We start from the raw sequence: 17,905 nt of genomic DNA on the forward strand, positions 1-17,905 counted from the left end.
GCTCCCAGAGCTGCTCCCCACCCCTGCTCCTGCAGGGCACTCTGTTCTGGCAGCATTAACCCAGCTCAGCAGTGCAGGGATCAGCAACTCTCATGGCTGTATGCAGGGCAATCATGTTACAGCCCATGCTTCAGGATGAGGGAAAAGGCCAAATTTAGGGGTTTCTGGGGAAAATAAAGAAAAAAGAGGGTTTGGAATTCAGCAGTATTAACAGCTTGAACCGTTTTCAACTAATGGCTTGGTTTATGTTCTTTTGTACAATTAAATCAATAAAGAACTTGCCATCTAACCAACTAAATAAAAGCTTGGCTAACTGCTGACTGTGTTTGGAGGGGAGCTGAGGAAAGTCTGGGAAGTATTCCAAGGAATCAAGGCAGGGTCAGGCAGAGGGGGGAGCCTGTCCTGCCTGAGCTCCTGTGTGCCCCCAAAAAGAGACAAGAGCCACAGTAATGAGCAAGTTGGCATTAACTTTATTCTATCTTCTGTATAATTTTAAGTACATAAGAAAGGTTTTTTTCACAAGCCTCAGGAGAAGACAAGTACAAGTCACAGGACAGTTTCAAAATAAAAAAAAAAAAAATTGCATAATTTTCCTTTTTTTTTTTCTTTTTTTGTAAGTTTTGTACTAGAGAAAAAGAACATTGACACTTTACAGAAGAAATGCATTTAAGATATGCTTATGCCACCCGAGGCGTTGGAAAAATGAAGGTCAAAGCACGTGCAGCTCCCTTTGTGGGTCAGTACAGTACTGTGTGATCCATCACTCTGCTCCAGGGCCCTGGAACAGAGGCTACAAACTTCCACCAAAATAAAGAGCCAAGCAACAGGGGGGATAAAAGGGGGAGGATTCAGAGGGGGCTGATTGCAGATGAGGAAGAGAGTGATGAACCGACTTGATCCAACTGGGGTATTTACAGCTCTGCACTACTGACCTGGAATGGAGGAGCTCCTTCCTCTGGGGAAGGGCACAGCTTCAGGAAAAAAAACATCCTGGGAGACTGAACCCGAGCTCAGCTGCTCCAGGAAGGAAGCCCTGGGGCAAAGGTTGCCTGGTGAAGGTGGAGGGCTCATGGAATGGGAGGTGCTCAGCTCCAAGCTACCAGCCAGGCTGCTGGGTGGCCGTGGTGACAGCACTGCAGCCTTCCTGTGGCACTGGGGCATGAAAGCCTCCTGTCATGGCACAATCAGGAATGCACTGAGCTAGTGGGAATGATGGAAGAGAAATCAGGGTGGAATTGGCCCAGGTCCTCAGCCTTTGGTCCGACAAAACCGTTCCCATGTCCTGTGCTGCCTCCAGGGAGCTGGAGCAGCTTGCAGGAGCTCCCCAGGACAGCTGGGTGCCGTGGCCTCCAAGAGACACTGTCGCTCGTTAAAAAGGGGAAAACATTCCTCTCACATGAACAGTTTTGCTTAAAGGCAATACAAAAACAACACTCTGAAAGCCAACTGCCAGGACTGGCTGTGAAGTTCACCGAGACTCTGATCGATTGGTGCAGTTAGATGGGACAAGGGGAGAGAAAAAAAGAAACCTTCCTGCTGAGAGAGGTGACAACCACTGCCCCGCCACCAACGCCAAGCCCCAGGCAGAGGAATCTCAGTGATGGCAGGCAGCTGTGTCTCTCGGGTAGAAGAGAAGCAGTTTGAGAGCAGAAAGGTACAAGGAATCTAAGAGAATCATCTGAAAGCAGATTTGTCCCACAGCAGGGCCAGGGGAGGGCGTGAGCCTTGGAGCTTTTCGGCTTAGCCAGCAATTTCTGTCACAGTGGTAACCAACTTCTGACCGTTCCACACTGTCTTGAACTGTTCTGGGACAGGGAATTCAGTCTGGAGGGTAAAAACAGAAAGCTGTAGTTAAAAATCACTTTATGGCTGAGATTAGTAATCACTCCCACTGCTTCAGGCATTTCTTTTCTCTTGCCCCCAAAAGATCCTGAGGAAGAAGCAGCTCTCACAAACCAGCAATAATCTTACTCACAGATGATTTTTTTTGCTATTTTCATAAATCAGATCACCACCCACAACCCCCAAACTCCACCAACATTTCCCCACTGTGACCAACCCTCCGTGCAGGGCTCTATCAAGGCACAGCCCCTGCAGCCCCCAGCCCCAGCAGGGCTGCAGGGGGATTCCCAAGCAGCACTCACAAAGTCGCCCCCCTCGGTGGGGATGAGCACGTTCATCTCCGAGGACTTGGCACTGACGATCTCGCAGTCGAGGGAGCTCTTGCTCAGGTACACGTGGCACCCATCTGTCTTGTTGATGGAAATTGTTGGCACTTTACCCATGACCTGGCAGGGCAGGAGCAGAATTAGTTTAAACTGGGCAGCCACAGCATTTTTTTGGTGTGTTTTCTTTCAAGGCAAGAGGTTTGAGTCCAAGCCCTTCCCCTTGATTCAAGTATTCCCACCTTTAGCAAAAATCCAAAGTTTTTGTTTGCAATTTTCCCCAGTTTCATGTTCTGACCTCTTCAGAACAAAACTTGAGCCAGCACTGGGTAAACTGACCTTCCCAAACCAGATGCCCAAACTGAACTGGAATAAAACCTGCTGCTGGCCTCCTGCTTTGGCAGCCAAATGTGCTTTCTACCCAAACCCTGAAACAGCTCCAAGACACAAATTTCAGCCCTTTCCCAAGGCACAGATGGTGTTTCATGGGTATTCTCCACAGCTGCACGCTCCTGGTCTGGAAATACAACTGCTCCAGAGGCAGGAGAGAGAACAGGCCACTCACCTGAACTTTAACATCCCTGCTGTTGATGATCTCCACAATGCCCACCACATCATCAAACACCAGACCCAGCTTCTTGCAGTTATCTGCAAAGAAAAGCAGATCAGGGCACAGATTTTGGAGGCTCCAGCTCCTGCACACACACCAGCAGGCAGGAGCAGCTTTCAGGGCTCTCCCCACTCACCGAGGGTGATGGAGTTGATCTTGCCTTTGATTTGGAGTGTGCTGTTTGTGCACTTGAAAACATAGGCTACCTGCTTCAACTCTGTGTCACTGATGACCAGGTTAGTGGCATTCTCCTGGTTTTCCTGAAAAGGCAGGGGAAACACCCTTCATTTTCTGAATGCAGAGCAATTAATCCATGAAAATCCCCTTTAAAAACAAGCAGGTGCCTTCAGGCTGGTGCCTCTTAGGAGAAAGTTCTCCAGAAGTTCCCCCTTTGCTTCCCCAAAGCTCCCATCCCTCCAACCCACTCCTGCCAGCACCAGGCACTCACCACTCTCCACTTTTTGCCTTCTAATTCTAGCAATGGAGGTGCCTTTGGGGAGGGATTAGCATTACAGGCAGGTTTGGGAGCAGTGAAAGGTTTGGGGCCAGTTCTCACAGGGCCCCCTTGGTTCTTCAGGGCTGGATTCTTGTGGGTTTTCATGTCATCTGAGACGTGCCTTAAGCCTGCAAGAGAAGGCAAACCTGAGAGCCAGCTCCCCTCCAGGAATGCAGCTCCCCAAACACCAGGCAGTGGTTACACCAGTCAAGATAACACTTGTCAAAACACAAATAAACTCTTGGGACTGGGGCTAAGTTGAGCCCAAGTGTGAGAGACAGGAAGGGAAGGAGGAAGCAGGAAATGCTGGTGCAATATTGACAAGAACACGACGTGAACCACAGAACCAGAGTGTGCCAGCTCTTCCACTCTGCAGCTGGAAAAAGCCCCGAGCCCAGTCACCAAGTAACACAAAAAAGGGAAAAATTCTGTGCAAACAACAGCTGCCAAATTACACTTTTTGTACCAGAAAGATGCAACCAAAGGGCTCAGCCTCAGGGATTTAGAGCTGGAAGTTCATGCCTTGCTCCACCTGCCAGATGAGGGTGACAATTCTCCCCCAGGAGCGCTCCCTTTGTCCCTGAGAAAGCACCAACCCCAGGCTGGGTTTTTATGTCCTCTTTAAGCAGCTGCATTGAGGGGCAGCAGGAAAACAAGGAGCAGCAGCAGCAGCAGAGCAGCAGCAGAGCAGCCCCTCCCTCCCCGAGCCCCTGACGTACCCGAGGTGATCCCTTCTCCCCGGTTGATCTGCGCGAAGAGCGCCGAGCGCGAGGCCGAGTCGTCTGTGCTGGAGCTCGCGGGGGCAGGAGGAGGGGGAGGCCCTGGAGGTGGGGGTGCAAGCCCAGCCGGGGGGGCAGGAGGTGCTTTAGCCCCTGCTGCTGTGGCTACAGGACCCTGGAAGAGCAGAGAAGAGGGAAGGAAGTGGCAGGGGCTCGGCTGCGCCGCGGTGACGCCGCGCTCCCTGCCGCGGCCAGCACTCACTGTTTTGCTCCAGGTCAGCCCCGTGGTGTGGTACTCTTTGATGTAGGCCTGCAGCTCTGTCCAGATGCTCAGGTAAGCTTTCACCCAGTCCACTTGTTTTTTATCTCTGAGAAGGCAAAGAGGAGGAATTAAAGGCTGAGGAGCAGCCCCAGCTGGCCAAGCTCAGCCACCCCGAAAAGCTGAACTTACACATCCTTGTACTCCTTGAGGATCCTGTTGGTGTAAAACATGGCAGCATCAGTCATCTCCTTCACGTAAGGACCAGGCTTTGGAGCCTAGAGCAGAGAGAACACGTTGGCACTGAGCAGCCCACCAGGAGCCAGGCTCTCCCAGCAGCCCGAGGAAAAGCCCTGCCTATGGTTTGATGCTTTGTGTGAGGAGAAAAGAATCTTGACTTTACGTTTCAGAAGGCTGATTTATTATATTAAGATATATATTATATTAAAATTATACACTAAAACTATATTAAAAAGAATAGAGAGAAAAGGATTCATGAGAAGGCTAGAAAGAACAAGAATGGAATGGAATAACAAAGGCTTGTGACTCTCAGAGAGTCTGAGCCAGCTGACTGTGATTGGCCATTAATTAGAAACAATTAACATGCACTAATCACAGATGCACCTGTTGCATTCCACAGCAGCAGATAGTTATTGTTTACATTTCTTTCCTGAGGCTCCTCAGGAGAAAAAAATCCTAGCAAAGGATTTTTCATAAAATATCATAACTACACCCTGCCCATGGAGTCCTTACCATGGCCACCCAGCCCAGGGCAGGGATGCTCTCGCTGACTGCTGATAAGTGGTTGAACAGTTTGCTGCCACGGTTCTTCTCCCTGAAATTCTGCACAGCCTGGATCTGCTCCGAGATGGGCTTGAGAAGGTCTGAGAAGGCGTTCTGCACAACGACACACAGGGACAGCAACAATTAGGGAGATTAATTAGCAGGGCTCTGGAATGGCCGCACAGCTGAGGTGATGCTGACTGGGAACAAGATTCCAACTGGCACCAGGGACTGCTGCAGCTCCTGTCCAGGCCTGGCCTCTCCTGGTCCCACAGCCCAGCTCCTCCAGCTGAAGTCATTGCTCCCACCGGATCGGCGCCGTGGGAGAACGCCAAGAACTGTGACTCATGTTCAATCCAGGAGACACTGACAAAGCTTGTTAGTAACGAGGACAGAAATAGCATTTGCCTTTCCTGGGTTCTTTTGTTCCAACACAGTTTGTTCAATTTTTCCTCTCCTCCATGAACCCTTGGAGAAAGGGGTGCTGGGCAGGTTTGGCTCCTACAGCCTGTCCCACAACCAGAGTCCCAGCTAGTTCAAAAGTCACCCCCATCAAGCCAAATTTGAGGATTCTAGTTATTTCTCGAGTGTTTGGATGGTAAAAATTTGTTCCTGTGTGCTGTTCCCTTGGAATGCTGACTGGAAGTGCCAGAAGTGCTCTGGGGTCAGAGCACAGCAAAGAGCCAATTCCATGTTTCCAGAGATGTCTCTGAGACAACTTTTCTTTCCTTTACCATCGGAGAATCTCCTGCTGGTGGCAGCAGAGAGGGACAAATTTGGGCAAAACTTGCTTTCCAAAGCCTCAGCTTCTGCTTTTGCTGCTCTTTCCTCTGTTTAGATGAAAACTGAGAGGTCCCAAGCACTGCTGGCCAGGCCACACTTTCAGAAGCTCCAGCCCAGCAGCACATTCCAGTCACAGGATGGGGAAATTCTTCAGCACAAACACTGAGAGTTCACACATTCTGCATTTTAAACTGGCTGCTCCAGAATTAGACTCCTGCCAGACAACCTGCACAAAGAGCTACCCTAGATTAAGGCTGTTCTTTGTTCATAATCCTTTATTTAAATAACGTGTCCGTGGGATTTGTAAGCAGGTTCTCAGGCTAGAGGTTGCACAGAGCTGCACCCCAGCAAGCCTGGTGGAACATAACGACCCTCCAACGCTGATTTTGGGGAAAAAGATGCAGATCTATTTTGCAGTGAATAGGAAAGGAGCACAGAAATCCAGCTCCCACAATGTAACAGTAGAAGCCACCACTGAGATAATAACTGCAAAGAAAAGCAAGGTGGGATCCTGTTGCTCAGGAAAAAAAACAGTTCTCAGCAGGGAAAAGGCAATGCATTCAGGATCAGATTCTCAGCCACACATCCTGCTGAGAAGCAGCAGCCCAGGGTAAAGTGTTAAATTACCTGCTAAGGACAAATCAATCCTAAAAGCCCAGCCATTATCCAGAGGCCATTCAGCAGAGACAAGTGTCTGCTCTGCTCCTGGAGGAGTTTGATGCCTGAAAGTCTCTGAGCATCACATAATGAAAAGCAGGAGCTACACAAATCCCAGGGTGGCTCCTGGCTCAGACAAGATCCTGTCTGCAGGTTCTCAGGGAGCAGTGATTGAGCAGAGCTGGTGCCAGGTGAAACTGGAGACAGAGGCTGGGAGCTGACAGCTCCACAGCACTTGCTGCTGTCACAACTGGGAAATGCCAATTCTGCAGCTCCCAGAACCAACATCCAGGGTTCTGCCCAATACTGGGGAGCACCCAGAGCAGTTCATGCCTTCAGAGTGTGGGAAATCCCTGGTCAGAGACCTCTGCCCTCGGGGTCAGGGGTGGCTGTGAGTGTTGGGGGAAGCTGGGCTGTCACAGCTGGGCCAAAAGAGGAACTGGAGGAGGGCTGGGGACACTCACCTCTGATGGCTGCTGGTGCTGAGATGCCACCACCAGAAGAGCCCTCTCGCTCATCAAGCCTGCATGGACCATCTCAGCCTAAGGACAGACACAAACATGAGGGAGATTCCTTTGTGCCACATGAACAAATCACCCCAGCTGTGAGGAACCAGCCACACTGACCCCACAGCACATTCCTGGAGGAACCCAATCCCAAAGGAGCCTCACCAGAGCATCACAGCCCAGGGCTGGGGAGCTCTCAGGCCTCCTAAAGGCCTGCCCCAAGGTCTGTACACAGCCAGGCTCTCAAGGATTTCCAGGAGAAGGTTTGATTCACCCTGAGTGTGTAGGTGGCAACCTGGAGGTTATCTGGGCATCTGCCTTGAATCCTCAGGGATTCTAAAGGTCCTGGGATACAGTGCTAGAGGAATGCAGACTCTGACAGCAAATTTGGCCCTTCCAGCCCTAAGGAGAGGCAGCACCCCTAGAGCAGAGGGGAACAGGAGTCCTTACATGCTTCTGCACATCCCCACCAACTTCTCTGCTGATCTTGGTGTACTCGGCCACTGGCCCGGCCAGCAGGGCATCGAAAGCCTGCACGTACTGAGCCACTCCTGTGGGAAAAACCAGAGCACAGGGATCACCAGGAGCACCCCACAGGCTGCCACAGCCCCGGCTGCACCTCCCACCCGCAGCAGGCTGAGCCCAGAGCTGAGCAAGTGCTGCAGCCACAGAGGTTTTATCTCCACAGGGCAGCCCCCTCCAGCCTGGCTCCCTCAGAGTGAGCCCTGTGCCAGCTCTGCACGGCTGCTGGCACTGCCTGGGGGGTGCTCTGGGCCTCTCACCTTTGGCAGAGGCATCTCCACACATGCCAGGGCCTTGGCACACGTTCTCCAGGCGCTCCACAGCCTTCTCCAACCGCTCCACCAGCCTCTCCATGTCTGCTGCTGTCCACAACCTGCACGGACAGGAGACAATTAGCTCCATCCCCACGTGCCACAGAGGGTTTTTTGGCTGCCTGGTACAAGCTCTACCAGTTCCAGGAGAACCATTCCTGCCCAGCTCTGCACCCTGAGGATGGCCAGCGGTGTACCCTGACATTAGCAAAGACAGCAGGGTTACACAACAGCCTCTTGCTGTTGCCACACTCGCTCCTTAATAGTTTCTATTCCATTTTAAGGACTCCTTACATGTGTAAGGACATAAAACTTCCACTTTCTAACCTCGTAGTGACACCACTCAGTGACACAAAGGTCTGCCCAGGTTCTCACTGCAGTCAGCTCCTGGCCAAAGTCCCAGCTGTGACCACACAGCTCAACTGCTTTGCTGGGAGCTCACGGTGAAAACCGCCGGGTTTGAATCTCCAAATGCATCTGCAAGGACCTCCTGGAGTCCTGAACTGCTCCCAGGAGCATCTGAGAGCTCAGGATCAGCCCAGCACAGAGCCTGAGCCACCCTGGCACACACCAAGGGGAGCAGCTGCACGAGCTGAGAGCTGCTTCTGCAACAACAGCCCCTGTTCTTCCTCTGCAGCTCTGCAGAGCCTCCTCTGCAGCCACCACACAGGAAAGAGGCCCAGGCACGCAAACCATTAGCTGCATGTCATCTGGAAAAAGTCTTAAAAGTCACATAAACTTTCCATTAATTACTGCTTTGCACCAAGCAACAAGACAGGTCATGCTCTCAAACAGAGTAATGCCCAGGGAATGCAGGGAGGGAGCAGCAAAGTCACCAAGGGCATTTTTATCTTATCACCACTCATCAAAAGATTTTACAGCATGAATCACCACGGTGGCCTGGACACAGCTTCCTTCTGAAGGGGTTGCTGCAGCCTGCAGAAGCTCAAAGCCCTGCCTGGAAGAGGGGATCCTTCCCAAAACATCCCCAGAATGCTCCAGGAGGAAGGCAGGGTTTACTCAACTGCGCAGACACTGGATCCCCTCTGAGAGGAAACCTCAAGTTTTGCTTTTGTTCACAAGCCCTCTCAGCCCTGCTGCTTCAAAGTGCACGTTTTCACCTCATTTCCAGAGGATGTGGGGCAGATCCAGCATTAGTCACGAGCCCAGCACCGATGTCACAAGACAAACAAGGCCTTTTTCCACCCCTTTTCTGCCTGCTGGCAGCAGGAGAGAGGCCAGGAGGAAGAGCAGCGGCTTCCTCCTCTGTCCCCGCTGAGCCAGGGGACACTCTGCACACAAAACCCGACTGGATGGCTTCCAGACCCACACTAAAAAAGATTCCAGAGAAGCTGAAACTCCTGCTTCTTTAATCCTGAGCCCTGCAGAAAGAGCACAGAGCAGCAAGGAGAGAGCAGGGCTGGCTCTGCCGCCCCCACGCTCACACGGTGTGGGCTCTGTCCCTGTGAAAAACACCAATCACTTGGTTTAAAATGTTAAAATTCAATAGTAATAAAATGGTTATGGAATAGCAGTATAAATAGAGTGATAAAAATGTGGACAGTTTGGATTAGGACAATATGGGACAATAAAAACAAAGAGTTAGGGACAGTCCGGGTACTTCTTTCTGGGCAAAATAAGCCCGAAAAAGGACACGGGTTAACAGAGGATTAACCCTTAAAAGCAACAGCCTGTTGCACATTCACACACCTCATGCATGATGCATAAATTCCATTCAAACAAAGGATTCTGTCTGGTCAGTGTCAACTTCTTCCTCTGAATCCTAACGTGGCATCTTCAGGGTTGAGCAAGGTAGGAAGACGTTGATTTCTGCTGATAATGGAGCAATAAATTCTCCTTCTCTGAAAGATTTAGTCCTGTGGCTGCTATCTCGATGAGAGTACCTCATTCCTCTCTTTAAAAAAATATCCCACATACATAGTTTCTATTTTATCATTCTGTTATAACCTGAAACTGTATTTAACGCGCAACATAAGAAAAATTAACACAGCACAACTTTCTAACACAACACGTACAATATTCATTTTTATATTTGCAAAAAGCCGACCACAAAATACTTATTTTTCACGTTCCCCAAAAGAGCCACCTGCCAGGGTGGCTGTGCCACAGGGAAGGGCACACGCAAAGCCCTGCTCTGCAGCGCTGATCCCCGGCACATTCCAGGCCAGGCTCTAATCTGATCAGCCCCAGAGGCAAACTGCAGCTGGGATCAGGATTATCCAGCAGAAAATCCAGATGGAAAACTGCTTCCTACCCCCAGCAGTGGCAAACTGCAGCTGGGATCAGGATTACTGGGCAGAAAATCCAAATGGAAAACTGCTTCCTACCCCCGGCAGTGGCAAACTGCAGCTGGGATCAGGATTACCCTGCAGAAAATCCAGATGGAAAACTGCTTCCTACCCCCAGCAGTGGCAAACTGCAGCTGGGATCAGGATTATCCTGCAGAAAATCCAGATGGAAAACTGCTTCCTACCCCCAGCAGTGGCAAACTGCAGCTGGGATCAGGATTATCCTGCAGAAAATCCAGATGGAAAACTGCTTCCTACCCCCAGCAGTGGCAAACTGCAGCTGGGATCAGGATTACTGGGCAGAAATTCCAAATGGAAAACTGCTTCCTACCCCCAGCAGTGGCAAACTGCAGCTGGGATCAGGATTACTGGGCAGAAAATCCAAATGGAAAACTGCTTCCTACCCCCGGCAGCAAAGGAAGCTGCTGGAGGAGCACATCCCCTGGGCTCTGGGTGGGATTAATGTCCCAAAGTCACCGAGTTCCTTGGGACTCGAATCCTCCCTTTCCAATTGACAAGTCCTGCCTTGTTTCTCCTGAGCCATCAGCTCCCAGTGCCCCACACCAGCTCTGCAAACCTGCTGCTGACAGGCAGATGGTGAACTCGTTTTAATTTCCTTTTAATGGGTGGCATTAGGGCAACTTAAAAGATAAGTCAGGTGGTAAATTGGCAGCAAAATGAGAGCTAAGTGCAGGCAACCCAAAGTCCTGGATCTCAGTCCCTCCTCTTGACTCACCCTCCCTGTGCTCTTTGCCCTGTGGATGCAGCTATTTCTGCTGCCTGGATACCCACAAGGAGGGAAATAAAAAGATTGAGCTGTAACTAAATCAGAGATTGCCACCCAGAGATTACCACCCGACAAGGAAAATAAAAACAACCACCCGGTGGAGCTGCCACGACTGCACCCAGTGTTCTGTCTGCTGGCCTGTTTGAATGTAGAATAATTCCAGAGAAAGTGACAAATTGACTTCACAGGTCTCAGTGCAAATTATCAGATCTCGCTTCCCTTCTCTGAAGAGGAAGATGAGACACACAGACCATCCAAGAGTAAATTTTATTTTTTGTTCTGCACATCACCCAGGAGTCATTGTTGCTCTGCACATCACCCTGTGCTCCAGAGGGATGAGGGAGACTTTTCCAGCTCCCTGTGCAGGGCTGGAGATGCAGCTCTCCCTCCCAGGACCACAACACATTTAAATCTTGTTCAAATTCAATTGAACTTTGATTACCAGCGGAGCGGAAGCAGCAAACACAGCTTCAGCCAGGGCCAGAGGGGCCAATCCTTTTCACAGCACATTTGTTCATCTATCAGCTGCCCTTTATTCCCATCACAGCCTGGGAACACGGCTCTGGACACGCAGTGCCACAAACAGGCTGAGCAGAGCAATAAAAGGAAATTATTCTATTGGTAAAAAACATCAGCTCCCCCAAACCCTGCACATCCCAGCAAGAGGAGCTTGCTGCTTGGGGAACATCAAGGAGCTGGCTTGTCCCAGCCTCAGAGCGAGCAAATCCTCAGAAAAACACCAAAAATGAAAATTATTAGCTTGCCTGAGACAGCACATGAACCTGAGCCCTTTCTTAGACATTCTGGAAGACACAAACGTTGGTTTTATAGCCAAAGCAAGCCCAGCCTACGCTTCTGCTCACACCGAGCCCGACACACTGCTGTCAGCACCACGGAATTTGCATCAGCTACTTCCTGTTTCTACAGGCAAAAGAAATAAAGATGGGACAACTAAATTAGGAACATACCACAGTTTATTTCTGAGCTGACACTGGAATATCTCAGGGGATCAGCTACCGGATGATTTCCAAGGTTTATATCTGCCAAAAGCCCAAAGAATTTTTTTTTTTTTTCTTTTTTAAACAGTTCAGCTCCTCAAGGCAGGAATGATTTGAAGCAAGGCAGGAGTCAAATGCCTGGATTTAGCCAGTGGTCAGGAGCAGCCACGAACACAAGACAGCTATTGCTGGTCCCAGCAGCTGCCAGGACAGAGATCTCAGCTGTTTATAGTCCAACAATACTTGCTGACATTGCGCCAGAACCCGTGCTGGCTGCTCCTGCTATTTCAGATCCACTTTATTTAGAAAACCAAGAGTGCTTTAAAAAAAAAAAAAAAAAAAATCCATCTGGCCCCTGTTCCAGCTTTCCCATACAACAAATCCTCCTGAAGCCATTAAAAATGTTACTTGGTGTTTTACTCACGGGTTAAGAGGGGGTTAAAGCCTGGCGCTGGAGCAAAAGCTCCTTTTTCAGCACAATTATGTGAATTAGGAGGTTTGTGCCTGCCAGCCTCAGCTGCCACACTCCTCTCACTTCCTTTCCCTGGCAGGGTGATGGATCCAGCAGGGAGGTAACCAAGGATGTGGGCTCTGAGCAGGGAGCTGCAGATCAGGAATTCCGAGCGTGGAAGCCGCTCAGCATCCCTGCCGTGCCTGCTCCAGCTCGGGCCGCTTGGCTGAACTTTCTGCATGAACAATTGGGGATATTTTTGGCTTTCAGAGAGCTCAGCAACATCCCAGGCTGGCAGAGAACGGGCACACCTGATGCCACGGGTTCCTCGGGGTAAACCCGGGGGGGTTCCAGAAGCAGAACAACCCCGTAATTGTTATTTTCCCCACTCCTCCAGCACGGAATCCCACGGAATCGCGCATTTATCCCACGCCAAGCACCCGCAGAGGAGGAACCGGCAACAGGCTGAGGACGGGCGCCACCCCGGGGGATGGAGATGGAGATGGAGCCGGGGGATGGAGCACGGAAATCCTCGCTCCGGGCTGCGGCAAAGCGGGGAACAGCCGGATCAGCCCCGCCTGCGTGTGCCGGTGAGCCGGTGCAGCCCCGGTAACCGAGCCCCGGGGGCGTTTGCGCCGTTCCGTGCCCAATTTACCCCAAACCGCCGCCTCGGGGGATCCAGACTCAACCGGGCCGGGGCTTCTCCCGCCCCCCGGGATCCCCCAAAGGCCCGCGGTCCTGCGGTCCCCGGTCCCGTCTCGCCGGTACTGCCCCCGGTGCCCGGTCCTGATCCCGGTGCTGATCCCGGTGCCCGCTCACTCTCGCCGGTACCGCCCCCAGATCTGGCCGTGTCCCGGTGCCGGTACCGCTCACACTCAGATCCCCAGCCCCGGCCGTGCCCGGTGCCGGTACCGGTGCCGTTCACCCCCACCCTCAGACCCTCAGCCCCGCCGTGCCCGGTAGCGGCGCCAGTATCGCTCTCTCCCACCCTCACACACTCAGCCCCGCCGTACCCGGCACCGGTGCCGTTCACTCCCTCCCTCAGATGCCCAGCCCGGGCCGTGCCCGGTGCTGATGCCGGTGCCGTTCACCCCCACCCTCAGACCCTCAGCCCCGGCCGTGCCCGGTGCCAGTACCGCTCACCCCACCCTCATATCCCCAGCCCCGCCGTGCCCGGTGCCCATACCGGTGCCGCTCACCCCCGGCCGCTTCCGGCCCCCGCCCCGCGCGCCGGATGTGCGCACGGCGCGCGGCGCGGCGCGGCGCGGAGGGGGGCGGGGCTTCGGGAGAGCCGCCTCGCGATTGGCGGGCGGGGGGGGAGGCGTGGTCAGAACCGTTGAGCGGTGTGGCGAGGGGGTGGAGCTTCGGGGAGGATGCCGCCCTGCGATTGGTGGAGTAAATGAAAGGCGTGGTCTGTAGGTGAGGGGGCGGGATCAGCGTCTCGTGTGTGGGCGGGGCCAAGGGGCCGGATGGGGCCCGGGACCCCCGGGGGGATTCGGGACCCCCGGAGGGGCTGGGGGGGCTCCGGGACCCGCGCGGGGTCACACAGAGGGGCTGGGGGGGTCTGGGAGCCCCATCTGGGGCCCCCGGGGTGGGCTGTTCACCCCCCAGCAGGGGCTGTGCGGGTACGGGGGTCCTCAGGAGGCTTGGGACCCCCCGAAAGGGGTGAGGGTGCTTTGGGAGAGGGGCAAGGCTGGAGGTTGGGGTCTGGAGATGCCGCCAGGGTGGGGTTAGAGGGGAGGAGACCCCCTTGGGGAGGGGTCCGGCCCCGTCCTGCAGCGGCAGGGTTTGGTTAGGGAGGGGGGTGGGCTCTGCTGGGGCTGGGAGGAGGTGGAAGGGATCAACGGGACCCCCAAAAGCTGGGGGCTGGGGTCAAGACCCCTCTGGGGCGGGTGGGAGAAAGGTGCTGTCCTGGGGAGGAACGGGACACTGTCCGGTCACGGCAGGGACACGTTGTCAGGCTGGCACAGAGGAGGAGGAGGAGGAGGAGGAGGAGGAGGAGGGGGAGAAGCCCCGGCCGCCGCTTCCTGCCCGGCTGCGCTACCAAAGATGGTCACGGCTCGCTGGGAGCGGGCGGCGGGGCTCTGCTGACACCTAGCGAGGCTCTGCCGACACCGGCGAGGCTGTGCCGACACCCGGTGATGCTCCGGTGCCACCCGGTGAGGCTGTGCCGCTCCCCGGTGAGGCTGTGCCGACACCGGCGAGGCTGTGCCGACACCCGGTGATGCTCCGGTGCCACCCGGTGAGGCTGTGCCGACACCCGGTGAGGCTGTGCCGACACACACCGGTGATGCTGTGCCGCTCCCGGTGAGGCTCTGCCGACACCCCGGTGATGCTCCGGTGCCACCCGGTGAGGCTGTGCCGACACCGGTTGAGGCTGTGCTGACACCCGGTGAGGCTCTACCGACACCCGGTGATGCTGTGCCGCTCCCGGTGAGGCTGTGCCTCTCCCGGTGAGGCTGTGCCGACACCCCGGTGAGGCTGTGCCGACACCCCGGTGATGCTCCGGTGCCACCCGGTGAGGCTCTGCCTCTCCCGGTGAGGTTCTACCGCTCCCGGTTCCCGCTGCGGCACCCCGAACCCTCCGAGGCTTTGCTCTCCCATCCCGCGGGTCCGGGATGGGAACACCCCGCTCACGGTCCGGGATGGGAGCCCCCCGCTCACGGTCCGGGATGGGAACACCCCGCTCACGGTCCGGGATGGGAGCCCCCCGCTCACGGTCCGGGACGGGAGCCCCCCGCTCACGGTCCGGGATGGGAGCCCCCCGCTCACGGTCCCCCCCCCATTCCCTTGGGGTCCCCCAGCTCTCCCCCTGCCCGGGCAGAGCGCTCGGAGCCCGGCAGACCCCGCTGCTCGCAGCTCCCGAACTCCCCCAAACTCCTTTCTGGTTTTCTCGGCTCGTTCTCCACCTTGCCCACTGTGTCCCGTCCCCGTCAGCATCAGGCGTGGTGCAGAACAGAAAATAAGAATGCCAAATAGAAAATCAGACACCGCCAGTGCCTGTTTTACAGCACCCTGAAAGGCGCGGTAGGGAGGAAGCAGCCAGGTCCTGCCTCGGGGGATCCGGGTGGGCAGCATCCATGGGGAGAGGAAGGAGAAATCCCAGGGAACGGGGAGAGGAGCAAAAAGTAACCTGAGAACGGGGAAGAGGAGAGCGGGGCTGGCCCTGCCCTGCCCCGGCCGGGTCTGCTCCTGGGCTGGCTCCGTAGGGCTGAACGCGGTTCCTGGAGGGATAAAAACCCAATTCTGGAGGGATAAAAATCCAATTCTGGAGGGATAAAAATCCAGTTCCTAGAGGGATAAAAACCCAGTTCCTGGAGGGATAAAAACCCAATTCTGGAGGCATAAAAACCCAGTTCCGGAGGGATAAAACCCCAGTTCCTGGAGGGATAAAAACCCAGTTCCTAGAGAGATAAAAACCCAGTTCCTAGAGGGATAAAAATCCAGTTCTGGAGGGATAAAAATCCAGTTCTGGAGGGATAAAAACCCAGTTCCTGGAGGGATGAAAGCCCAGTTCTGGAGGGATAAAAACCCAGTTCCTGGCACACACAGGAGCAGTGTGTTTCGGTGACCTGGCCTGCTCCATCCCTGCCCCGTGGCTGGTGCCTCATCCCCCTTTTCTCCAAGCACCACGGGAATATTTGCTTCATGTTTCAGCTCTGTTTTGTCTCTGACAGCAGCCTTTGGGTACTTGCAGCCACAGGAGAGCACTTGTCCCTTGTGGTGGGGTGAGGGAGGCACTGCAGCTCAGCTTCATTTTCCCTGGGAAAATGGATTTATGGGGTTTTTTTTGGGGTTTTTTTGGTGTTTTTTTTTTTTTTTTTTTTTTTTTTTCAGCAGGAAATCACGTCACTGCCCCATCGTTTCTGTCCACGTGCAGCAGCCCTGGGGCTGCTAACAAACTTGGGAACGGTGGCTCTTGCAAAATATTAACCAAAGCCCACCAAAACACGTCAGCCTGTGTTTGCAGACGAATGGAGTGACCTCAGCCTGGTGGCACAGACAGGGTGACCCCTGGGGACAGCAGTGACAGCCACCGTGCACAGCTGGCCTGGGTTAACTCTGCTGTCCCCAGGTGGTGACAGAGCCCAGCACTCGTCCCGAGCACAGCCCTGCTCCAGCATTCCTGCTGCTCCTTCCCAGGCTGAGCTGATTTCCACCTGGATCTGTCCCCTGAGCCAGCCTCTCTGGGGACTCTGAGGTGACACCCTGCCTGTGGGAACCTGTTCTTGGCTCAGCTTGAGGTGTTTGGAGCCAACCCTGGGCAATTCCTGCTGCTCCTGGATCCTTCCAGCCCAGGGAAATCCATCCTCTCCACTGGGATATTTCACAAACCCTGCTGCCAGATAAACCCGAGGCTTTTTGGGTTTTTTTTCCTGCAGGTAAGGAGGGGGTTTATTCCTCTCCTTCTGCGAGGAGAGACTCCACACTTCCACTTTTCCCCTGCAGGGTAAATAGACTGTCAGCTCTGGAATTGTCACTCCTGCCTGAGCCACTGAGGTCCTTGGTGCCAGAGGATGGAGCTCTGCAGGTTCATGTGCTGCTTTCTGTTTGATTTTGTCCCCTTTGCAGTCCTCTGCTCCCCTCCTGCACAGGCCCCCCAAGGTCAGGGCTGGCCCAGGAGCCTGTGGGACCCCTCAGCTGGGACCCAGGGCTGATCACACAACTGGGCACACAGCTGGAAATGCCTTTTCCACCTCCTGCCTCTGATTCCCTGCCCCTCACCCGGAGGATGTGGCAATCCTGCCACCCCAGCTCTGCCTGGAGGTGCTTCCCAGCATTTTGATGCATTTTCTCCAGGCCCAAGGTGTGTGTGGATTAAACCAGAGCACAGCTGTAGGTACAGGCAACACCTCCCTGTGTGTTTTTTTTTCCCCACCCATTTCTTCTGCATGCTTGGAGTGAAGCCCTGTGTAACCAAACTGGAGCACAAGCCCTGCTCCCAGGCTGGAGCTCTGCCCAGGGCTCGAGTGTTATCAGCTCTCATGGTCACTTTCCCCCCACACACATCTCATTTTCTTCAAAGCCTCAAACAGAGGAGGCATGCTTAGTGAGCAATATCCAGACCCCAGTTCAAGCTCCTCTGGCTGGTTGCAAAAAACCCAGAGACTCCTCCTCGTGAACTCCACAGAGCCAAAAAAACAAGGAGGCAAAGAATAAAGTGTCCCTTATTTCTGTTGGAACTCTTTGAGAAAAAAACACAAAGGCTCGCAGCAATCTTTGAAAGCCTTGGAGCAGCAGCACTGCCCACACCCCTGAGAGGAGCCAGGTCATGGCCATGGCTGGGATAACTCCTGGCCAGGAGCAGTGCAAGGGCCAGAACATTCCCAACAACCCTGAGCTCTCTTGGCTGGAGCCTTCCTCCTCCTCCTCTTGCAGAGGATGCTCCTGACACCCTCCTGCCCCATCAGAGGGGCTGCAGAGAGAGCTGGCTTTGTCCTCCTGGTGTCCTGCCCTAGGGAGCTCCCCAGACACAGCCATGGGGCCCTGCTGAGCCCAAAACCAGCTCCCATCCCTCATCCCCATCCCTCTGCCTTCTTCCCCAGCCA

General features: G+C 54.1%; 1 protein-coding gene across 2 annotated transcripts; it reads right to left on the reverse strand.

The window, feature by feature from the left end:
- Positions 1–447: 447 nt before the first annotated feature.
- Positions 448–13,592, reverse strand: CAP1 (cyclase associated actin cytoskeleton regulatory protein 1). 2 transcript variants are annotated; one of them, XM_041417400.1, is made up of 13 exons: positions 13,543–13,592; positions 7,761–7,873; positions 7,429–7,529; positions 6,937–7,014; positions 5,003–5,146; positions 4,442–4,527; positions 4,253–4,358; positions 3,991–4,165; positions 3,224–3,399; positions 2,912–3,035; positions 2,731–2,813; positions 2,145–2,288; positions 448–1,824 (listed from the first exon to the last, which is right to left on the reverse strand). In XM_041417400.1, exons 2-13 carry the CDS (start codon positions 7,852–7,854, stop codon positions 1,741–1,743), a joined length of 1,395 nt encoding a protein of 464 aa, XP_041273334.1. In that variant the 5' UTR covers positions 7,855–7,873; positions 13,543–13,592; the 3' UTR covers positions 448–1,740. The 2 variants fall into 2 exon arrangements, with proteins under 2 accessions (XP_041273334.1, XP_041273333.1); XM_041417399.1 differs by having other exon boundaries at positions 13,556–13,564.
- Positions 13,593–17,905: the final 4,313 nt, after the last annotated feature.

The sequence above is a fragment of the Onychostruthus taczanowskii genome, unplaced genomic scaffold, assembly GCF_017590055.1.
Source record: "Onychostruthus taczanowskii isolate IOZ18803 unplaced genomic scaffold, ASM1759005v1 scaffold56, whole genome shotgun sequence".
NCBI lineage: Eukaryota > Metazoa > Chordata > Aves > Passeriformes > Passeridae > Onychostruthus > Onychostruthus taczanowskii.

Bases quoted from the DNA above. Each gene is read 5' to 3' on its own strand.
- CAP1 (XM_041417400.1), bottom strand. From the start codon at position 7,854: ATGGAGAGGCTGGTGGAGCGGTTGGAGAAGGCTGTGGAGCGCCTGGAG. The intron at 2,814-2,911 runs GTGAGTGGGGAG...TTTTCTTTGCAG, and splicing joins GATCAACTCCATCACCCTCG to ATAACTGCAAGAAGCTGGGT. The intron at 2,289-2,730 runs GTGAGTGGCCTG...CTGCCCTGCCAG, and splicing joins GCAGGGATGTTAAAGTTCAG to GTCATGGGTAAAGTGCCAAC.